Source organism: Oncorhynchus tshawytscha, linkage group LG02 (genome assembly GCF_018296145.1).
Source record: "Oncorhynchus tshawytscha isolate Ot180627B linkage group LG02, Otsh_v2.0, whole genome shotgun sequence".
Lineage (NCBI taxonomy): Eukaryota > Metazoa > Chordata > Actinopteri > Salmoniformes > Salmonidae > Oncorhynchus > Oncorhynchus tshawytscha.
This window is the reverse complement of record NC_056430.1, coordinates 70,545,159-70,569,280: the sequence shown is the minus strand read 5'-3', so window position 1 is coordinate 70,569,280 and position 24,122 is coordinate 70,545,159. Positions and strand designations below refer to the sequence as shown.

At 43.5% G+C, this 24,122-nt stretch overlaps 2 protein-coding genes and 2 non-coding genes across 5 annotated transcripts; 1 reads left to right on the top strand and 3 right to left on the bottom strand.

Moving 5' to 3' along the window:
• Positions 1-21: 21 nt before the first annotated feature.
• Positions 22-21,205, bottom strand: LOC112263624 (protein RRP5 homolog). Of its 2 annotated transcripts, none has more exons than XM_042303835.1 (35): positions 21,071-21,205; positions 19,964-20,093; positions 19,629-19,766; positions 19,200-19,364; positions 18,257-18,418; positions 17,829-17,949; positions 17,337-17,512; positions 16,937-17,044; positions 16,548-16,754; positions 15,987-16,111; positions 15,129-15,192; positions 14,718-14,864; positions 12,147-12,398; positions 11,576-11,701; positions 11,176-11,370; positions 10,748-10,921; positions 10,227-10,440; positions 9,873-10,025; positions 9,527-9,636; positions 8,734-9,227; positions 8,521-8,583; positions 8,333-8,429; positions 8,143-8,232; positions 7,857-7,962; positions 7,393-7,570; positions 7,160-7,216; positions 6,827-6,949; positions 6,385-6,507; positions 5,956-6,124; positions 5,241-5,507; positions 4,652-4,902; positions 2,860-3,028; positions 2,458-2,611; positions 1,941-2,106; positions 22-537 (listed from the first exon to the last, which is right to left on the bottom strand). In XM_042303835.1, the coding sequence occupies exons 2-35, from the start codon at positions 20,069-20,071 to the stop codon at positions 366-368; spliced, it is 5,424 nt and encodes a 1,807-aa protein (XP_042159769.1). In that variant the 5' UTR covers positions 20,072-20,093; positions 21,071-21,205; the 3' UTR covers positions 22-365. The 2 variants fall into 2 exon arrangements, with proteins under 2 accessions (XP_042159769.1, XP_042159776.1); XM_042303842.1 differs by lacking the exon at positions 21,071-21,205 and adding an exon at positions 20,968-21,024.
• On the bottom strand, positions 4,374-4,615 carry LOC112223492. Its single transcript, XR_002949333.1, has one exon. It is a non-coding gene; the product is annotated as a small nucleolar RNA SNORA53 (small nucleolar RNA).
• On the bottom strand, positions 18,040-18,187 carry LOC112223396. Its single transcript, XR_002949308.1, has one exon. It is a non-coding gene; the product is annotated as a small nucleolar RNA SNORD15 (small nucleolar RNA).
• Positions 21,206-21,316: 111 nt separating the features above from the next.
• Positions 21,317-24,117, top strand: LOC112263616 (ATP synthase membrane subunit K, mitochondrial). Its single transcript, XM_024440077.2, has 4 exons — positions 21,317-21,416; positions 22,044-22,142; positions 23,698-23,788; positions 23,989-24,117. The coding sequence occupies exons 2-3, from the start codon at positions 22,056-22,058 to the stop codon at positions 23,785-23,787; spliced, it is 177 nt and encodes a 58-aa protein (XP_024295845.1). The 5' UTR covers positions 21,317-21,416; positions 22,044-22,055; the 3' UTR covers position 23,788; positions 23,989-24,117.
• Positions 24,118-24,122: the final 5 nt, after the last annotated feature.

Sequence of the window (24,122 nt, the reverse complement as noted above, 5' to 3'; positions counted from 1 at the left end):
AGATGGTATATAAGACACAGGTTATTTAGTATCATTTATTTGATTACAAAATTGTCATTTCATCCATACATACACACAAAAAGTATATTTATTTTAAATTATGCTATTTATACAAAATGGGTTAAAACGACCAGGTAGAATGACCTCCCACATTTCAAAGTCCATATCATGTGTGACATGTCACCATTTGAAAGCTTTCACGCAATTAACAAAATGTCTTCTCTGAATATCCAACAGCAGGGTGTGTGGCTACATCTGTGTGTGTGTCGAGGCTGTTACGACATTCAGGTCAGGCTTCCCCCTTCAGCCCTTTGCTTCTTTTCCTACAGATGTTGGAAAATACCCAAAACATGACGTGTGTGTCTCTATCTGGCGGCCTCTGTCCCTTTAGACTCCACGTACTCCAGAGCCTTGTCCTTGACAGCCTGGATGCTCTCTGGCGTGCCACTCTTCTTCTCATACTCCAGGTAACGCTTGAAGAAGAACTTGATCCTCTTCACCGCCACACTCAGGTGGATCACACGGTCAAACACAGCCCTGAACACAGCAAACAGGATGTTAGACCAGGTCACATGACAGGAAATACCATGCTACCAATGACGGTGCATTCGGAAATTATTCAGACCCCTCGACTATTTTCACATTTTGTTACGTTACAGCCTCATTCTAAAGTGAAATAAACATCCCTCAATCTACACACAATAATACCCCATAATGACAATGTTTGCAAATTTATCACATAAAAAATGAAATCTCACATTTACATAAGTATTCAGACTCTTTACTCAGTACTTTGTTGAAACATATTTGGCAGCGATTACAGCCTCATGTCCTCTTGGGTATGACGCTACAAGCTTGGCACACCTTTATTTGGAGAGTTTCTCCCATTCTTCTCTGAAGATCCTCTCAAGCTCTATCAGGTTGGATGGGGAGCGTCAAGGCAAAGCTATTTTCAGGTCTCTCCAGAGATGTTCGATCAGGCCCAAGTCCGGACTCTGGCTGGGCCACTCAAGGACATTCGGAGACTTGTCCCAAAGCCAATCCTGCGTTGTCTTGGCCCTGAGCTTAGGATCGCTGTCCTGTTGGAAGGTGAACCTTCACCCCAGTCTAAGGTCCTGAGTGCTCTGGAGCAGGTTTTCATCAAGGATCTCTCTGTACTTTGCTATTGAATTGACCACAGGTGGACTCCAATCAAGTTGTAGAAACATATCAAGGATGATCAATGGAAACAGGATGCACCTGAGCTCAATTTCAAGTTACATAGCAAAGGGTCTGAATACTTATGTAAATAAGGCATCTGTTTTTTAGTTTGAATAAATGTGCAAAATAAATTCCAAAACCCTGTTTTCGCTTTGTCATTATGGGGTATTGTGTGCAGATTGAGGATTTACATTTTTTAAATCCATTTTAGAATAAGGCTGTAACAAAATGTGGAAAAAGTCAAGTGGTCTGAATACCTTCCAAATGCACTGTATATGGTAGTTAGCATATGCCCTTAAAAACACCTAAATTCATGACTAGTGTTAAAGTCCAATTTATTTTACCTTTTTTTAACTAGGTAAGTCAGTTAAGAACAAATTCTTATTTTCAATGACGGCCTAGGGGCAGAACGACAGATTTGTACCGTGTCAGCTCAGGGATTCGATCTTGCAACCTTTCGGTTACTAGCCCAACACTCTAACCACTAGGCTACCCTGCCACCCCCAAATGAATGAATACAAGTTTGTCAGTTGAGGTGGTGAAGAACTTACATCTACATACTTTCCTAGACTAAAGTTGATCATATTCAAATATGACATGTTTTCATAAATGAAATATTACCAGGTCAGCCTGGTCCCAGAAGTGTTGGTGCTTTATTGCCAACTCCTATGGTCATTGTTATGCCAAACAGACCTGGGATCAGGCTATTCCAATAGTGAGGTGCCGTCGGGCTCACTCACCGGACTTCCTTCTGGGAGCCGTGTTTGACCATGAGGTCTATGAAGACGGACCACAGGTCGGTGCGTTTGGGGTAGCTGGTCAGGATCCTGTCCAACATGGCCTTTCCTCGCTCTACGTCTCCGTAGCGGAACTCCAGCTGGGCAAACTTCGCTATCAGATCCACATCTGAAGAGGTACGACGGAGAAGGTGGTTGGTTAACATGGAGATACTGTATGTAAGGTGTTAGTACCTTTTTGTCATAGAGTCAAAAACGTACTAACTAAGAGCTGTCAACTTGGACAAATGACTTGGTGAGTAGATCTGTTGAAAGATAAACGGACTGAGTAGAAACAGGACAGGAAAGATTGGCGTAAGCAATACAGCCCAAATTCCACAAGATAGCGCTATTTGCCATCTTGTTTATATCAATCCAACCCTGTGTCCAATAGGAGCTAGAGGTCGAATAGGGAATGTGTTGAGGTAAGGGGCTCCCAAAAGGTGAGTATGAGTCCTAAAGGCGATAACAGGGGCCTTACTGTCTTTGTTCGGCAGGCTCTTGATGGCCCTCTGTAGCAGGGCGCTGGCCACGTCACTCTGACCCTGCTGAAGCAGGAAGGTCCCGTAGCTCAGCCACACAGCCTTCTCCTGACGGAACCGCTTCACCATGGTCTTGTACAGACCTTCCGCCTCCTACACACACAGACACACACACACACAATTGATGAGAACCTACTCCAAACCGTACCAGTAAAAACAGCGAGCTAGCAGGACCATTCAACAGAAGAAAACGTACAAGAAGCTCAGAAAAAAAAACGTCCCAATACAACATCTAACGTGCTTTAATACGACAGAGTAAATACGCGAAGTAAATCACTTTTTGTTAATTGAGGAATCTTAGCCGTTGTAATGAATGTTTGTGAGCCCTGGCAGTAAGCTACCTTAGTCTTCTGACACTTGGCGTAGATGTCAGCCAGCTGCTGGTAGACGGGCATGGGTTCACAATACTGCACGGCTCGCTCAAACACCTTCTGAAGACTCTCCTCTGTCCCATACAGGTTCTCCAGGTTCAACAGAGCCACCCACACATTCAGCTTCTCCTGCTCTTCTCTGAGGGAGAATACATACGTTATATACACCCTTTCCTTCTTTCTCTCTTTTTTTGTGATACAATTTTTTAAAGAATTATTTGATGACAGACAGGATACAGACATGACACACAATCAACACTATTTTTTAGATATTTTTTTAAAGGCAGTATGATGTTATTTTATCTATTTGAATAATAAAAGTTGTAAATGTGCTTTATGAGTAGTGCGTGACCCTGGGGTGGCACCACATACATCATCCTAAGTGATTTCAACTGGGTCTTTCTGCATTCTGATTGTATAATACTGTTCAATTCAACCAAAAATATTTTTCTACATTTTTTATAAATCTCTGTATTTCCTGCTCTAATTTGAGATCATTTCCATACTGCCACGTAGGGCTGCACGACACGGGCAAACAATCTAGGCCTTATTTTTAACCAAATGTTGCAACTGCGATTTGACTTGCAATTCAGAGCAAAACACTTGGGTGAACTGTTGGAACCATGGAAATAGAATGATTATTCTAATTCTATAGTTGGAATGTAATAGTGGGCACTTTGAATAGTGTTGTTTGACATGACAATGAATGAAAATGCCAGGGAGGAGTTATTGTGACAGGGTAGCAACCAAAGTGTTGACAAGTGTTTCCTTGGGGACCCTATAATCTTTGGCTACATTGAATGTTTTCTTTAAGCTACTTAATTTAGCTAACATATTCATGCTTTGCGTATTCCTCTCTGATTTAGAAGATACACATATTATCAGGCTGTATAGCTGATTACGTTTGCTCTGACTCAGTACATTTATTAGCTAGCTAGCCAGCTAACTAGGGATTAGCATTAGCGGCAAATAAGATTAAGGCCCAATTTTTCTAAGAAAAGACAAATTAGCTGTTTGCAAATGTAAGAAACAAAAATGAAGTGTAATTGTAGAACACTAGTGGATTTATATTAAGAAGCAAAGTGAAAACAGCATCATTGTCATCAACATTGTTGCATTCGACCATGCAGACTGAACTCAAGTGTCTCGTGGTCGAGGAACAACAAATGCGCTCCTTGAGTGACGGGGGGCGGGGCTCGGTGTGTGTGGAAACGGGCATGAAGCGAGAGAGAGAGAGAGAGAGAGAGCAGAGAGATGATCCAAGTAGCAAAGTAAACTATAAAAATGGACGTTACACACAGGGTATCACATTTAACAAACCAAACATTCAAATACCGTTTTAGAAGGTCAAGTTAAAAATAAATACAAATAAAAAACGGTCCGTGCATCAATACATCATAAAATACAGTACACTGCCCAGCCCTAATCAACACATTCATATCCCCCCACGCCAACCCACCCACAGGACCCGCTTTCTTCTTCGTGTTGTCCACCCCCCAGCCTAGCTGCGCTGGTAGAATCCCCCCCAGTAGGACTGAGGGTTGCCAGAGCAACAGTGCGGCTGGGCGGGGCAGGTAGACTGCTCTCACACACCAATGACTCAAGCACCTCCAACTGTACAGCCAGAAAGCTGCTGAGGGCCTCCAGGCTGGAGTTGCAGCACTCGGAGAGCGACGACAGCACCAGCACAGGAGAACCCTCCAGAAGTGGATCTAAGGAGCGTGTTATGAACACACACACCTGTCCCCACCACACCACTAACCTGAAGGAGATAGTCTTCAGAGCCCTCTCAGCCACCGCTCTAGCCTGTTCGATCTGTGTGGCCTGCAGGTGGAAGGCCATGAATTGCAGCCAGAGCAGAGAGCTGTCAGGGGAGCCGAGTAGCAGGCGCTCAAAGCTAGCCGCCGTCTGGGGTCGCAGGCCTGGGTCCATCAGCTCCGTCTCCAGCTTGGTCAGGGCCTTCTCAGCCTCCCGCTTCTCCACCTCCTGCACATGGTGAGACTTCTTCTGGGGCTGGGTGGACGAGGGGGATGAAAGCAAGGAAAGAAGAAAAGAAAAAAAGGAAAGAACGAAAGGATTTAGAGGAGAGTGGCAGCTGAAGATAGATAGAGAAAGGTCATACAAGGTCATGAAAACAATACCAGTACTATAAATAATCCAAGGGAGAGGTCAAACGAACACCCCCATGAACATTTGAGGCTGTACAGCCATTCTAACCCTCATAGCAAATGCAAAGCAAACATTCCTTTACTAAGTGATTTCCTTTAGTAGGTGCCACTCGCCGTACAACCCCAGCATTACTCGTTACCTTAGTGTTCCCCTCGCCGTACAACCCCAGCATTACTCCTTACCTTAGTGTTCACCTCGCCGTCCTCCCCGTCGCTGGAGTCCTCTCCCCCCAGGGCAGCGGACGCTGGTTTCAGGGCGCTCAGCGCTGCATCCCAGGAGAAACCTCCGGTCACCTGCAGTCTGACCGGCTGCACTGGGACGGGCTTCTCTACCTCCGCAGGCTCACACTTATTTTCCTCCTCTTCTTCTCTGAAGTACACCTCCACTCCGCTGTCGCTGTCCTCCCCTTTCCCCTTCGTCTTCTTCTTCGAAACATGTTCTGCAGTTCCCTGCGTTAAGACAGAAGATAAGTGATTATATGGATTAGACATTCCAGTCCCCGGTCAAACTGCTAGGGCAATCCAAGTTATACAGTGATCAGTGCTTCCTCTATTCTGTTTGGTAGTATTAGTATCAGTGACATCACGGAAGAGGACAGGTTTCCTTTTAAAATATTTCAATTGTATTACATGTATACATTTTTAAAAATGAAAAAGCACTCACACATCTCAGTTATATTGTTGCAGGTGTCCTATCACTTTGTTTATTCAAACTAAAAAGGATTAGCTTGTATTTCACCCTCAGTGGGGTCACTAGAAACCAGAAACATCTGGTTTTCAGGGGTACAGCAGCTCCAACGTAGCTTCCTTTACCTCTGAAAACTGGATGTGATGACCCAGCTTAGACGCCTGCTACGTTAGATGACGTTGTATTAACAGAAGGGGGACAAATAGACACCTGCTTGCTCTCCGACGCCGTGCGTTTCCTCTTCTTGGTGGCGTCACGCTTCTCCTTGGCCTCTCCTGTCAGGCGCAGGTGCAGCCCCAGGGATTCTGGGAGCATGTCTGGTCTCCCAGTGTCCTCTTGGAGCAGAGACAGATCCACCAGCCCGCTTTCTTTGTCGATGCTGCGAGGAACAACACATTCGTGTTAAAAAAAACAAAATGTAGAAACCTAAAAACTCCTACACATTGGTGCTCGTGTTTGCTCCATAATAACCCTGTGGGTCACAGACGTGTTCAATATAACAAAAATATGACTAACAACTTCCTTGTTTTATGGAACACCCCTATTCTAGAATGAGATGGTCAGGAAGGGCCGACCTATTCCCCTAGCAGTGATGGTGGGGTTGTACCAAATTATTGTAGGGGGGGGGGGGTGTCTTACCCGAGGATCTTGGTGGTGAGCAGTGTGGCCTGCGGTACTTTCTTGGCATAGTCTTGGTGGCTAGCCACAAAGTACTTAGTGGCCTTCTGGAACTGGGCTCTGCCCTTTATGGATCTAGACAAACTGTCAAAAACAAAAAGGCAACATTTTCAATTAGCTATATTACCATAGCAACAGCTTTTCTACATTGGGTTTTCATAATCACAATTGTTCTTCAGGAGAAAGCTGCATGATAATGTCATATCTTCCCAGACCATTGTACATGTATACTAAAGGGACTGTGAATCTGAGATATATTGTCTAAATATAATACAGAAGTAATGAATACCTTACATGTATTTTCCATTCATAGTTTCATATCTTTCCAGGACATTGTAAAGGTATGTCTTTTTTTTTTAAATAAAAGGGTTGGTTTCTATAAATAGATAATGTACTGAATTACCTAACAAAGACTCCCTGTGCATTGACAGTCCTCACATAGCCTCTGACGATCTGCCCCTCTGACAGGTCTTCTAGAGACACAATCTCTGGGTCCTTTACTACCGAGGCCTTCTCTGGGTTCGTCCTGAAAGATCATTCAAATGATTCATTTAGAAAATGCCCTTTTCCAGTGCTCAAAGCACCTAACATAGATATATGATAGTTAGAATGGACCAGTAGAATAGAGGAGAAGAACAAAGAGAGAGACATGTATAGGGTTGAATAGGGTGTCGGTATTGCTTTGGGAGTCATTTCCTAATACGCTTGAACTCTAATTAATTTTGGGGAATCGTACCTCGAAGAGCGGAGGGACAACTGCCAATTGCTCGTCGCCTCTCCTACAATGCAGCACCTAGAAAGAGAGCACAAAAACATTAACACATTACTTAGTATGACCTTGAAATAACTTGAATTACATAAATAAAAAGACCAGCTTTAGAGAGTTAACACTCCAAAACCATTTTAACTTGACTAACTTTTAGACTGGTCCAGTTAGCCTTTAACCCAGGTTTAAAGTGTGCCACTGACCTGACCAGCTGGTCCTTGCTGTACCGCTCCAGAGGTTTTGGCTTATATTTGTCGGCTAGATCCTCCATGGCAACCGTTCCCATGGCGCTGAATGGCAGCTTCACCAGCAGACCCAGGACTGGATCTAGCTTCTGCACCAACCCCATGATTACATGGCCCTTCTCCAACTTGTGTACACCTGACAGCGATTGACAACCAACACTACGAGTGAGTAAATGCAACCACAACGTAGCGAGAGAGCTGTATATGGTGAGTCGACATGTCTGTATTGATGGTTCAAAGGTTAAAAGTTGGTTATGCGTTGATATTTCTGTATTGGTGGTTAGAAGGGCCTATTTTCAATGTACTGATGTTTAGAAGGTTCTATGTAATATTCAATGTACTATTGGTGGTTGGAAGGGTCTTATATTCACTGTATTGACGGTCAGAAGAGGGTCACGTTTGTGTTTATTTTGTGTTCTCACCATTGAGAGACAATGAGAAGCGTGAGGGCTTGGAGGAGCTGACTGTCACCACCTTAGCACTGACCGCCTGGCCCAGCTTGAACAGCTTCTCTGGGTGTTTGGCACCCTGAATAAGTACAATTAAAAATGATTTTCATGAACCTATTAGGGTGAACACAGATCCATACAGTATAAGGGACATCACCATCTTCATTTTACCATCTTACAAAAATGTCTTGAGGTCTTTGAGGGAATTCCCCATAGAATTAATGAGAAAAACATTGAGTTAAGTGTATATAAAACATACTTCAGGGTCAGAGGTCATGGCCAGTTGTTCAACAGTTCCAGTTACTGAGGGACCAGTAGTCACTTCTAGACACTTCCTCTTTGGAAAGTACTGAGGAAGAAATACACATTTAACACAACTAGTACTACTACTAAACATGTCCCCCCCCCCCATCTGTATAACAAGTCACTTAACGTTTGTTCAAACTCACCTTTGACACAAAGCAAATGACGTCGTCTCCGACCTGATAACGCTTCAGCTTCTCTTTGGTCTTGACAGGCTTAACATCCGCGTCTTCTTTCAGGTTCCTGTGACCAGAGAGGGAAAGATTATCGAACAAGAAACCAAAAAGGCAGTATAATAACAGAATACGTTCTTCTAAATGTTCAGAACATTTACCTGGGAAGAAGTGAGAGTTCAGGCATGGAGTACGTGAAGTTGGGATGGGAGAACGGCAAGAACCTAAAAAAAAGAAGACAATATATATTTGCAACTCTAAAATAACGCAGATATTTCAAACAGAATACCTGTAATTCAGAAATATCCTTCAAATTATCAAACTATATAGCAAAATGTGGCTACTTAAATCTGTTGCTATATTGTTATCCTTACCTGTGACTGTTGCCCGCCCGTCCTCCGATGACCCGGGCTGTGACCTCACTTCCTATCTTGAGGAGGGACGTGGGGAACGTTCCCACGCACACCACTTCCTGTATCTCGGACACGTGCACGCACCCAGTGCTCCCGTCCTCTAGCGTCACCAGCACACACGTAGGCTTCACTGTCTTCACCTTCCCCTTTACCACGTCGCCGTAGCGATACGTGCCGTTTGACCCCTTGGAGACGGAGATTAATCTTTTGCTTATGGGCGGGGCGAGTTCCCAGGACACTAGGGGGAGCCCTTCTAGTTCCTCGCAGCTGGATTTGGTGACAGTGATCGTCAGGGTTTTACCGGCGGTCAGTTTCTCAGAGTCAAAGCGGAACGTTTCGTTGAGGTGATTGGTGGTTTGGATGACCGTCAGTTGGGCCGTGTCGCCCAATGAGATGACGGCAAAGTCGCGGTCGGCGTGATGCACAGTGGCAGTGTGTGTGGACCCTGCCTCCACCTATAAGGACACAGGTAATGAACTATCAAGATTTGAAGGCTTTTCAAAGTGGAAAAGATTGCACCCTTATGGACGAAACAGGGAGTTTCAACTTGAGGGATAATACAGATCTATTGCATTGAATAGTTGCTCATTTAATTAAAATTTTTAAACCAAATTACCCACTATTGACTTCTCAGCCACCCAACCACTCAAAGAAGCTTCACGTAGTCACAAACGATACTAGCTATAGTAGGGCAGTGTTCCAAACGCACTATATAGGAACTAGGGTGTCACTTGAGATGCAGCCTTGTACTCACCGCTTTCCTCTTTCCGGTCAGTTTAGCCAAGAGGGACACGTAGACTTCAGAGGTCACGAGGTCAACGTGGAGGATTACCGGCATGCACTCCTGTCCCGTCACCAACTTACCTGAAACATTACACACATTTAGTTTACATTATAACTATGATGTAACAGTCAAAACATTCCCCAAGTGTCACACTCAAAAGATTCCTCATGTTGTGTCTGGTAGAAGTTCCACTGGGTACACGGTCAATTCCATGTAAATTCAGTCAATGCAGGAGCTACAATTGTAATTTCAATTCACTTCCTGAATTGAAAGAGGATTGAGCCCAACCCTGATTGGACATATAGTGAATATTCACCCGGCGCATGGTCCTTGGTGGCCAGTACGGTGGCTGCGCTGAGTTCGTCTGACTTGAAGGTGACACTCCCATCCTCCCTCACCTCGTCTACGCTCATCTTCATCCTCTGGCCTGTGGTCACCGCAGACAGCTGCTTGAGTAGGTCAGAGTCACCTGTCAGAGACAGAGGGAGGAGAGAGGAGGAACAAGAGAAAAGAGGGAGTTAAAGGTAACTCTTAGCATAATCATTTTGATCAATTTAAATGTATTGGAATAGCACTTTTGAACCTACTAGGAAAAGGGAACTTAGCAAACGGAAGAAAACTCATATTTCCTAGAACAGTTGACAAGAACGTTACAACTCCACCTACGTACCTCTGCTGGCCATCATCTCAATCACCTCCTTCCTCTCCTGCAGGCCTCGGATCAGCCTGGCCTGGCCGTCTCTCTTAGTGGAGGGGACCTCTGACACCTTGAGACTGACCAGGAACCTGCGCTTCTCCTCATCCAAGTTGGTCACCTTGGCAAACACCGTATGGCCCAGCTGGAAGTGAGATGACGTGTCACTGACAAACTTGTCACTCATGGCCTAGAGGAGAAAGAGTATGTCAATATAAATTATTCTATAGTAATGGCTTTTAGACAATGTTATTGATGATTTGAAGGAGAAAGGAGAGGTGAGCTGCACCTTTTCAACAAACTGCATAATATATTCTTAGCTAACTCCCATTGACCCCTACTAACTCCCATTGACACCTACTAACTCCCATTGACACCTAGTAACTCTTAGTAAATTCCAATTTACTCCCACTAACTCAATTGGAGTTAGTGGGAGTAAATTGGAATTTACTAAGAGTTAGTAGGGGTCACTAGTAACTCCTTCCCTACCAACTCACCGCTTTAGGGGCCAGGCCAACCAGACCATAGGGGAACTCCACAAACACTCCGTAGGGCATAATGTTCTTGACCCAGCCAATCAGCTGCATCCCAACTGTGATGTCAAAGAACTCCTTAGCCACCACGCCCCCCTCCTCCAGGAATGACTTCAGAGTGGGCTTTTTAGTCAGGGTCTTGAGACAGGCAGGGTTAAGGGAAAGAGGTACTGTGTAGTCGTACTACAGTAAAAAGTGGTTACGATGTCCTTTAGTAAGAGGTAGTCGTTTCCTTGGTATAGCCACTACATTCTAAACACAACCACAATGGTGAGACGAACACAGCATTCAGCCACACCGATGAGCGTTCTGTTATGTTTTGGGCTATGTGTCTGAAATCAATGTGTGGAGGGAAGTGAGCGATCTGAAGTTCAAAAGTATGAAAAGGATACAATATTCGGTTTCTTCTCGCTGAGGCAGACAATGTTGGAGATGATGTCACCCTCTTGCAGCCCCTCCCACAGCAGTAGACAGTTGGACACGTGGTCGGAGAGGTGCATCATGGGTAGCAAGGCGGTGGTCTCCTCTGGGAGAATGGACACCTCCAGACCGGTCAGGACTTTACTCACCACCTTAACCTCCACTTTCTAAAACAATAAAAAAGACAAAAAACAGAAAGCAAAGAACAGTCTAGACTCCAAGCCAACAACAGAGATTAACCCAACACATTTAACAACTGCACAGAACATGCAACTATATAAAAGAGAGACCATCTTTTTTTTTTTTTTTTTTTACAAATTCAGAAATTATTATGTGTTAACAATATGAAAGGATGTGCTGCCATTTTCTTACCTTCCCAACCTCAAAGTCAAACTTGGGTTTAGGCGGTCCCTCAGCGTCTCCTCCTGCCACTGCCTTGAAGGAAAGAAGGAGCTTCTCCTTCTCCACGTCACAGTTCAGCACTTTAGCCTTCACCACCTGAACAGAACAGAGAACCAAGGTAGCCGTTAAGACTGCGTTTAGAAAGGCAGCCCAATTCTGATATTTTTTTTTTAACAATTGGTATTTTGACAATTAACATCAGACCTTTTCACATCAGATCTTTTTCAGATGTGATTAGTCAAAAGACCAATTAATGAAAAAGAAATCCAAACTAAACTAAGACTTCCCTGTTTTGATACAGAAGTTTGAAAAATAACCTTTTCTGACACCGCGGCAAGACAAACTGGTGGAAGAACTTCAGTTAAAGTGACTGTTTTAGGTGTCAAAGTTCAATAACTATCAGTAGGCTACTTCAAAGTTATTCAAGAGGACAATTAGCCTATATCGCAAGAAGAACACAGAAAAACAACAGCAAATCTACAACGCATAAGAATGATCAAGATACAGAAAAGTTCCAGGCAGCCATTTTGTTTCCCCTCACCTGTCCGACGTAGAACATGTTCTCAGGAACTACCACTGGCTCCGTGCTGAGCTCGTTGGGGGGCACCAGCCCCTTGACTTCGCCGTAGAAACGGACGATGCAGCCAAAGTCCTTGACACAGACGATGAACCCGTGGGAGACGCGACCGCGGCGGGCATCTTCGTAGGTCAGGAATGGGGGTAGGGAGGAATCTATCAGGGCCCTTTTCCTGGTTAGGGTCAGCTTCTTCTCCTGTGGGTCCACTGACAACACCTGAGACAGAGGGATGGAGGGAAACAGTTTTAAACTAAGAGATTAAAACAGCAAACCAGACAAGCAAGCACAGAGTACGTTAAAACCTCTTAACTTCTTTGGGACTGTGGGGCAGTATTGAGTAGCTTGGATAAAAAGGTGCCCAGAGTAAACTGCCTGCTACTCAGGCCCAAAAGCTAGAATATGCATATAATTAGTAGATTTGGAAAGAAAACACCGAAGTTTCTAAAACTGTTCGAATGATGTCTGAGTATAACAGAACTCATATGGCAGGCAAAAGCCTGAGAAAAAAATCCAACCGGGGAAGTGGGAAATCTGACGTTTGTAGTTTTTCAAGTCATAGCCAATCGAATATACAGTGTCTATGGGGTCATATTGCACTTCCTAAGGCTTCCACTAGATGTCAACAGTCTTTAGAACCTTGTTTGAGGATTCTACTGTGAGGGGGAGAGAAAGACAGCGGTTTCAACCAGGTGTCTGGCAGAGTGCCACGAGCTGATCACGCATGCTCCTGTGAGAGGTAGCTGCGTTCCATTGCATTTCTAAAGACAAAGGAATTCTCTGGTTGGAACATTATTGAAGATTTATGTTAAAAACATCCTAAATATTGATTCTATACATTCTTTGACATGTTTCTACGAACTGTAATATAACTTTTTAAATATTTCGTCGGAACAAGTGATTGTGCATTATGCATTTGGATTACTGGGCTAAACACGCAAACAAAAAGGAGGTATTTGGACATAAATTATGGACTTGATCGAACAAAAAAACATTTATTGTGGAACTGGGATTCCTGGGAGTGCATTCCGATCAAGATCATCAAAGGTAAGTGAATGTTTATAACGCTATTTCTGACTTTTCTGACACCTCGCCTTCTTTGGAAAATGGCTGGATGTTTTTCTGCGACTGGCGCTGACCTAACATAATCGCAAGGTGTGCTTTCACCGTAAAGCCATTTTGAAATCTGACACAGCGGTTGCATTAAGGAGAAGTTTATCTATATTTCCATGTTTTAACACGTGTATCTTTTATCAATGTTTATTATGAGTATTTCTGTCATTTGATGCGGCTCTCTGCACTTTCACCAGATGTTTGTTTGAGGCAATGAATTTCTGAACACACCAATTTCAAATTAGGTTTTTGGATAAAGATTAACTTTATCGAACAAAACACACATGTATTGTGTAACATGAAGTCCTGGGAGTGCCATCTGATGAAGATCAAAGGTTAGTGATTAATTTAATCGTATTTCTGATTTTTGTGAGCCCTCTCCTTGGCTGGAAAATGGATGTATGGTTTTCTGTGACTAGGTGCTGACCTAACATAATCGTTTGGTGTGCTTTCGCCGTAAAGCCTATTTGAAATCGGACACTGTGGCTGGATTTACAAGACGTTTATCTTTAAAATGGTGTAAAATACTTGTATGTTTGAGGAATTTTAATTATGGGATTTCTTTTGTTTTGAATTTGGCGTCCTGCAATTTCACTGGCTGTTGGCGAGGTGGAACGCTACAGTCCCACATATCCCAGAGAAGTTAAGGATCTCTACAGATCGGTGTTCCACCCGCAGGACGGTTGAGCTAATGTGCGCTAATGCGATTAGCATGATGTTGTAAGTAACAAGACCATTTCCCAGAACATAGACATATCTGATATTGGCAGAGAGCTTAAATTCTTGTTACTCTAACTGCACTGTCCAATTTACAGTAGCTGTTAGAGTGAAAGATACCATACTATCGTTTGAGGAGCGTGCACAACTACGAACTTGAAAAGTTATTAATCAACCAATTAGGCACATTTGGGCAGTATTGACAATTTTGAACAGAAATACAATGTTTCATTGGATCAATTTAAAACTTTGCACATTCTGCTACCTAGTGGGCAAAATCTTAATTGCGCCTGGGCTGGAATAATACTTTATGACCTCTCTCTCGCAATTCAAAGACGAAGGTACAAAACGCATGTTTTTTTCTTTGTATTATCTTTTACCAGATCTAATGTGTTATACTCTCCGACATTAATTTAACATTTTCACAAACTTCAACACGTTCCCTTTCAAATGGTATGAATAATATGTATATTCTTGCTTCAGGTCTTGAGCTACAGGCAGTTAGATTTGGGTATGTCATTTTAGGCAAAAATTGAAAAAAAGGGTCAGATCCTTACAAGACACTTATTAGGTAGATTAACCTACACCTAATATTTGCTAAAGAGAATTATGAGTAGGTGTTAATTTCCTCAATGATTGGTTCCCCAAGGTTAAAGGTCACCACAGTTGACCCTTTCTAAAGGTGAGCGGTTACATAGTACTACTGACCCGGCACTTGATGGGCATGCCCACTGTGTACTTCTTCTCTGGGTTCTTGAGGATGATGTCAGAGAGGTGTGTCCATGGAACCAGGCCTCTGATGTAGTCGGTCACCTTCACCATCATGCCATGGCTCTGGAGGGACGTCACCATGCCCTGGGAGAGAGGGAGGACTAACTGGGTTAAACACATGCCACTAGCAAAGCACAATTTCCTGTTGGAAGGTTCCTGGAATCAGGAGCAAATCATCCAGAATCGCCCAACCTGGATTTCTAGAAAACCCAGGAAAGTTACCAGATTTTTGCCACCCTATGCACACAATACCAAAGACGCTTCAATGGGCTAATGTGGTATCTTTTTTTTAAGACCTTTCAGGTGTTGTGCAAGAGAGAGACAAACTAAAAATATAAAATATCTTACCTGAACAATCTGTCCAGGTTGGATGTCATGGTATCTTCTGAAGAACGGGGCATCAATGATGCTCCTATAGGAGAGACAGCAAGGTTACAAGCTGGAACAAACACACGTCCTTTCCAAGCTGGAACAAACACACGTCCTTTCCAAGCTGGAACAAACACACGCCCTTTACAAGCTGGAACAAACACACGTCCTTTCCAAGCTGGAACAAACACACGTCCTTTCCAAGCTGGAACAAACACACGTCCTTTCCAAGCTGGAACAAACACACGTTTCCTTTTTCCAAGCTGGAACAAACACACGCCCTTTCCAAGCTGGAACAAACACACGCTTTCCAAGCTGGAACAAACACACGTTTCCAAACACACGTTTCCAAGCTGGAACAAACACGTCCTTTCAAGCTGGAACAAACACACGTCCTTTCCAGCTGGAACAAACACACGCCCTTTCCAAGCTGGAACAAACACACGCCCTTTACAAGCTGGAACAAACACACGTCCTTTCCAAGCTGGAACAAACAGACGCCCTTTCCAAGCTGGAACAAACAGACGCCCTTTCCAAGCTGGAACAAACATACAGATTATTATATGGGACAATATACAAAAAGTTTTCGAGAAAGATCATTTGAAAATACTATTTTATTTAATTAATGTATTTATTGGTTCTCCTAATTCTGATAGAAAATATTGAAATATAATGAATTGATGGTTAAGTGTCAATGTAAATCATTTGATTTTGGGTGGGTGGGGGGGGTCGCGAGAAATCTGGCCAAGAAAATGAAAACATTTGAATACCACTGCACTACAGGATCCCCATCCACACACACACACACACACACACACACACACACACCACACTTACTGACGCAGGCTGACCAGGTGCACCTGCTCCATGGGGCTGAAGTCCATGATCCTACAGGTGTGTTCAGGCTTGGCCATGACACGGTTCAGGTTGAACGCCTCCATGGGCTCCTTCATGTGGTTCCTCTGGAGACGGGAGAAACGGACGGATCAAATCAAACCACTGCCACTAGGCCAGTCACAGACCACATTAGTCCACTTTCACTGGGCCAGGTCAAAACAACCATGGGTTTGAGGTTTTGTATTGTTTTTAATGTTGGCTTGTCACATGATCCAAGGGGCACGGGCTCACCATTATGTTCTCACCATAGCCGAAGAACTTCCTCATTCAAAACCCATCACAATATTCTCTACAACACTGTCTTTGTCCTATAGTGGATGATCCTTAGCATTTTGGCAGTAGTAAGGTGCTCTACCAGGTCCACAAAGAGGGCCTTGGCTATAGTTAGTATGGTACACCAACAATATGGTCTACCAACAATAGGAACTAACATGTACGAAGACCCGAGTTGGTACTTAAACTCACAAGACGCAACGAAAGTATGGTCTAACACGGACTCACATGTACAAACACCACAGTCTGGTCAGGCAGCTCCAGCATGGCTCCAGACAGGTGATGGAGAGCGGTCATCTTGCAGCCATGCGCCACCTCCCCTATCCTCTCAGTGGCCACCAGGTCCACGTCGCCCCCTGGCTGCAGCAGGTGGCTGCGCAGGGACAGGCCCACTAGCCGGGTGGACGGCTCCACATAAAGGACGCAGGCCTTCACCTGGGAGAGAAAGGGGTAAGAGGTCAAAGGTCAATAAAGGTCAACTGAATGTAATGTCTAAATGAGATTACAGTCATAATCGGCCAATTTGAAATTCGTGAATATCTTGGTTTTTGTTTTGTTATTTGAGGTAGAAATAAGTACAACTCTTGCATCTAGCCTAATAGACTGTAAATTCTTACGCTGTCTCCCTCGTTGAATGTGGAGGCCTGTTCTGGTTCCAGGTGCATAAAGTCCACCAGGCCAGTGAAGGAGGAGAGGAACTCCAGAATCAGACCACGTGGGGTCACCTAGAACCACAGGGTCAACCACAATGAAACAGGACATCAACATATTATTGACTTTATGAAAAAAGAGACCTCTCAGGATATACAAAATTGCAAGTTCTCTAGTTGCTATCAATATTACAACAAGTTTATACGTCAAGCAACAAGAGGCATTTGCCAACAATACTAAACCACGAAACGGTGTAATTGTTCATTTATAATCATAGGTGTAAGCCAACACTTCTCTGTGCTTAGACTTAGAATACTAATATGTAGAAGATTGTTATTAGAATACAAGAGTACTCAGTCAATGTACCTTTTTGATCTGGGCCTTGACCAGTAGGCCAGGCAGCAGGTTGGTAAGGGTCCAGCCGTGCGCTGTGTCTGCAACGGCCTGGGCCACCGCCATGGGGCTGATGGACAGACGGACCACACGCTCATCGTTCTTCACCTCCTCCAACAGAGAAGTCACATACTGGCCCACCTTCAGCTCTGCAACACCAGGGTTGTTGTTCGTTAGGCATCAAACGGAAGAAAACAGACTGAAACAGGAAGAGGCTACCGGGACTTGTCCCACAAGAAATACTCATTTATATTTTCCGTTGCAAAACATTTTAAACTTTTTCAATTGCGAGCCACAATGAACATGACCCAGAAAAGTCACATTCAACACAGTTAATAACACATGAGTCATTTTGATGTCTACAGAGTACATTGAAGAAATGTATCAGACTTCTGGAGAACCTAACAGCGTGACATTGAATGGAAAGCATACTATATTTGATGTGAAAGGGGACTCTTTAGATACCTTTCGGACTATTAGTTTTGTCTTTGGCTGCCTGCTTGGGCAGGAAGGCCTTGGTTCCCTTGATGCCGAGGTCAACCAGGTAGCCGTGATCCTCAATGCTCTCCACACATCCACTCAGGATCTGAAACAAAAACGTGACACGTCCGTCTTAGCCTAAAACATGACCTCAAATCATAAACAGGATATCACAACTTTTCTTTATTTTTCTAGCTCTTCTTAGACAAATGCCTCTATGTCTTCAACTGAAGAGACACTGCTCTGGGGAACTGAACCCAGAGACACAAAACACGACCCTGACTCAGTGACCCCCCGAGACAGACTGTGCCCCGTTCCGACTCGTCATCGTATCATCACTGAAGAGGAGATCCCGGGCCCGGAGCCTGTTTTTAATTTGTACTATATCACGTATACTGTAGGTGTTGACTCACCAAGCCAGCCTTCAGAGAGCCAGTACCCAAGCCCTTGTTGACCTCTTTGGGGTTGATTGACAGCTGAATGCTGACCGATCCTCCTTTGGCAGTGTCCAACCTGGCTACCACACACCTGACCAACATGCCCAGGGAGAAGAGACTGTGGAGAGAGAAGATCTCCTGGAGAGAAAGAGCAAAGTGGATCCATTAGGATGTGTTGTTCACACCTCATTCGTACAGTATCAGGAATTGTCTTCTGAACTCTGTGAGGTCGGGAGCCCCACGGTGCACCAGGCAAAAAAATAAATAATTAAAGCTGTATACGATTTTTTTAACTCAGAGCACAGTTCTTCTAAATATTGTATAATACGAGGATAAGACCTCACAGGCCGTGTGTAGACTACAGTTAATTAAGTTTTTGTATTCTGATCGAGGAGTTTTGATCATGCAACTACGCCACATTTAAACATGGTCTACCATGTCCGGATTCCCTTCCCCGCACTATATTCAAATGTCAGTAAGCATTCTGCAAAACGGTGGCATAGGCAAAAGATGATAATAGCACAAGAACTTGATGGCAGTAGCAAAACACTAACTAGTCAACTAGCCCCTGTAGCTAGCCAGCAAGCTCGGAAAGCTAAAGGGGTTAGCATAACCATCTCTAGAACTCTGGCCAAACACAATTGTGTTTTTCAAAATATTAGCCAGCTGGGTTGCATTTATGAAGCCAGCAAACACGATCCTCACAATGCGTCCCTAAGGTGATCAGCCTTATATGAACCCAGTGCGACTTTTGTGCGCCTAGAACTATCTATTCAGATAGCAGAAGTAGCATCTATGTGTCAAGTGTAGACATGCCCTTAGAACTGCCTTATTAGACATCTCAGAAACTAGTGCATAGCCTTTTACCTATATAAAGACAGAACAATCCCCTAGGTAGGAGTTACATTAAATGTGTTACCTCTGAAGAAGCAGAGTCCAGGTGGTCACTCAGTATCTTGGTGTACGAGTCCGAGATATTGGAAATGTTCAGGTATCCCAAAAGGCCGCTGGGCAGGTTAATTGTCACCTCAAAATCGGCCACCTCCTTCACACAGCCCAGCAGTAGGGTACCCACCTTCAGGCTCTGGGGGTAAAAAAAACCAAACAGGTTTGTGGTCATTAGTAATCAAACAGAAGTAAATGTACTGAAACAGAGGGACTCCCTGGACTTGTCCAATAAGAAACGCTTTTTTTATCCCTTTCCCTGTTACACAACCTTAAAAAAAATTGCAACGTTGTGCCCTTATGAGCATGACCCAGGTTCAGCTCACATTCAATGGGTGTGCAAAGGAAATGAGATGGCAGAGAAATATAAAATGTTAAAAAGTATGTTGCTGATTGAACTTACTTTTAACTGTAGGATATCTACAGAAGTTGTTGTATTGAGCTTCAGAGCCTCCTCTTTGCTCGTCCTTTGCCTCTTAGCTTTCTTCAAGGCACCCTCTTTCTGTCCCTTCCTTTTCTTGGATTCCTCTGCTGTATGTGTCTGAAAGAGTCAACCACAATAGTATCTTTACTGACAGACAGAATACTGTTTGAGATGCACATTTGAGCTTAGCTCTGGTCCAGAGTGTCAGTCGGCTGAACCGTCACAAACTAATCTCTGGACCAGAGCTAATTTGAGTTAAAACAACAATAAGGTTCGTATATCACCTTGATGATTGACAAGACTCGTGTTTTTACCTCGAACAGATTGTCCACTTCTGTATGCCTTCTCACAGGTTCTGCTTTACTTTCAGTGGTCTGCTTGGTTTTACCTCCGCGAGGGAAGTCCTCCTCCGTTGATGCCATGGTTGTTTACGGATTTAAAGGTCTACAGAGACAAAATACACAGTGAATGTTATCAATCAGAGAGGAAGGGGGTGATAAGGGCTCTTTTAGAACACATGCCAGTGGTGGAAAAAGCACCCCATTTACATACTTGAGTAAAAGTAAAAATAGCTTTAAAGAAATTGACTCAAGTAAAAGTTAGTCACCCTGTAAAATACGACTTGAGTAAAAGTCTAAAAGTATTGGGTGTTAAATGTACTTAAGTATCAAAATTAGAAGTATAAATCATTTAAAATAGCTTATATTAAGCAAATCAGACGACACAGTGTTCTTGTTTTTATTAGGATAGCCATGGGCACAGTTCAACACTGGCATAATTTACAAACGAAGCATTTGTGTTTAGTGAGTCTGCCAGATCTGAGGCAGTAGGGGTGACCAGGGATGTTCTCTTGATAAGTGCGCGAATTGGACAATTGTCCTGTCTTGCTATGCATTCAAAATGTAATTTGTACTTTTGGGTGTCAGGGAAATGTATGGAGTAAAACGTACATTGTTTTCTTTAGAAAAGTAGTCAAAAATATGAATACTAACGTAAAGTACAGATAACCAAAAAACGACTTAAAGTACTACTTAAAAGTATTTTTACACCACTTACATGTCAAGCAATGTATGATTGTACAGTTTCATATATCTACTATTTCTAATACAACTATGATAAAGCTTTTAATTGTGTACACTTTGGCATTGCTACATGCGCATTGAGTGTATTATTTACCTTCTGCTTCACAAAATATTTAACTAGAATCTCGATGGCTTGTTAGCTAGCTACATCCCCACTAGCACATCCCATACACATCAGCAACATTGCTAACGTTAGCTAGTAAGCTACAGTCCATTAGCATGCAAGCTATACGTACCAGACAATCGGTTAAAACACAAAAATACAACAATCAATACGTGCCACCATTTTCCTCGATTGTACATGTTTATAAAAATGTAACATCCACCAGCAAACTCTACCTTTTTCTTTTAAATATCCAGTTCAGAAGTTGGTATGCAAGCTCACATGTGTGGATCAGAAGCACGCAATGTTTTCAAACCGGAAACGGTCTTGAGTAGGTGTTTCCCTAACTGTCCATTCACGGCCATCTTTCGAGTGATTGACGTTTCAACAAACCTGTCACTGTTCAATTTTACTTGAAAAAGGCGGGGTTATTAATTGATTGACGTTAGCTTCGTCCACAAACATTGGTTCACTTAATACTAACCACTGAACATGCGCTGTAGAGAGTAGGCGGGATTTCCTGATACTTTTAGCATTTCGGCCTCTCTCGTTGAAGGGCACTTGTACAATTCCGTGCACAAGGTAAGAATAGTGACAATCAATATAACATCTAGATGTATTAATTTTCCTACGTTTTATAACAGCCTTGTCCAGGACGCTGTTGCTTGTGGTGTCTCTAAAATGCCCGTTTAGTTTGTCAGTACCAACTAATCTTGCTAGCCAATATTGCTAACGTTAGCGAGGTAGCTCAAGACAAGCCCGATTGTTTGCTAACGTTAACCTCTAGCGGTAGCTAGCTAGCTACTGCCTGGCCAGCTACTGTTTTTGAATGAAAGTGAACCAGCTAACAAACAATACCCACACGAATATAGCATTCCGCTTTGGGTTGAATGGTACCACACAATTACATTATACAATTACTGTAACTAGCTAACGTTGTTAGCCCATTTGTTTCCACTGTTGTGGGATGAAGCTGTCTGGCTTGCAGGCCGTCAGGCTTGTCAACTAGGGCTACTGAGCTTCAATGTTTGACAGGCAAGTTGTCTTCCCCCAGTACAATAAGTACACAATGAGTACTGATAACTACTTGCTCGTGGGTGTTTAGAAATAGGCCTATCCATCATTTGTGGTTGGCATTACTTTTTACTTGCCCTCTGTCATCCTCAATGCATTGTAATTGACTGAGTAATCTATTTCTCTCTGGACCAGCTACTATCCAACATGGGCGGACACGACGCAGGAACCAGTCACCAGTTTACTGGTTTTGCCAAGTACTTCAATGCATACACAATCACAGGCAGGAGGAACGTAAGTTCATGCATGAATTTTTTATTTTTTATTTTTATTTCACCTTTATTTAACCAGGTAGGCCAGTTGAGAACAAGTTCTCATTTGCAACTGCGACCTGGCCAAGATAAAGCATAGCAGTGTGAGCAGACAACACAGAGTTACACATGGAATAAACAATTAACAAGTCAATAACACAGTAGAAAACAAATGGGGGAGTCTATATACAATGTGTGCAAAAGGCATGAGGAGGTAGGCGAATAATTACAATTTTGCAGATTAACACTGGAGTGATAAATGATCAGATGGTCATGTACAGGTAGAGATATTGGTGTGCAAAAGAGCAAGTAAATAAATAAAAACAGTATGGGGATGAGGTAGGTGAAAATGGGTGGGCTATTTACCAATAGACTATGTACAGCAGCAGCGATCGGTTAGCTGCTCAGATAGCTGATGTTTGAAGTTGGTGAGGGAGATAAAAGTCTCCAACTTCAGCGATTTTTTTTTTTTTTTTTGCAATTCGTTCCAGTCACAGGCAGCAGAGTACTGGAACGAAAGGTGGCCAAATGAGGTGTTGGCTTTAGGGATGATCAGTGAGATACACCTGCTGGAGCGCGTGCTACGGATGGGTGTTGCCATCGTGACCAGTGAGCTGAGATAAGGCGGAGCTTTACCTAGCATGGACTTGTAGATGACCTGGAGCCAGTGGGTCTGGCAACGAATATGTAACGAGGGCCAGCCGACCAGAGCATACAGGTCGCAGTGGTGGGTGGTATAAGGTGCTTTAGTGACAAAACGGATGGCACTGTGATAGACTGCATCCAGTTTGCTGAGTAGAGTGTTGGAAGCCATTTTGTAGATGACATCGCCGAAGTCGAGGATCGGAAGGATAGTCAGTTTTACTAGGGTAAGCTTGGCGGCGTGAGTGAAGGAGGCTTTGTTGCGGAATAGAAAGCCGACTCTTGATTTGATTTTCGATTGGAGATGTTTGATATGAGTCTGGAAGGAGAGTTTGCAGTCTAGCCAGACACCTAGGTACTTATAGATGTCCACATATTCAAGGTCGGAACCATCCAGGGTGGTGATGCTAGTCGGGCATGCGGGTGCAGGCAGCGATCGGTTGAAAAGCATGCATTTGGTTTTACTAGCGTTTAAGAGCAGTTGGAGGCCACGGAAGGAGTGTTGTATGGCATTGAAGCTTGTTTGGAGGTTAGATAGCACAGTGTCCAATGACGGGCCAAAAGTATATAGAATGGTGTCGTCTGCGTAGAGGTGGATCAGGGAATCGCCCGCAGCAAGAGCAACGTCATTGATATATACAGAGAAAAGGGTCGGCCCGAGAATTGAACCCTGTGGCACCCCCATAGAGACTGCCAGAGGACCGGACAGCATGCCCTCCGATTTGACACACTGAACTCTGTCTGCAAAGTAATTGGTGAACCAGGCAAGGCAGTCATCCGAAAAACCGAGGCTACTGAGTCTGCCGATAAGAATATGTACAATAATTACTGTGCAAGATGGTGTACAACCAGTTCACATTCTCAGAAAGGTCACACGTGTGTTATTCTGTCCACAGTGTGTCTTGCTCACATATGCAAGCATAGCCACCATTGCCCTCTTCTTCAAGTTGAAGCCCAAGAAACAGGCGGCTGTCACGGCAAAGTGATGTGAGTGTATTGCATAGGATACCGTCAGTTTCTTGTACCCATTTTGTCTAGCAAACTTACCATTTTATAATTGTGTTAAGACTGCACTGTTTTATTCAGAAATGTGTATTTGACTATAATCAGAAGTCTTTGTATGGACAATACATGTTTCTGGTGGAAAGCTAACTGTATATATCCCATGTGTTCTCGTTTCCCCACAGGTGTCCTGACTGTTCTGTAGTATAGTGGTTGGAAGCTTGACGGCAGCTGGATGTGCTTGCAAGAATTAAGGCCATATTACTTGGCATCGCAGTGTTATTAACAATAAAAACAATGTACATTTTAACCCACCAAG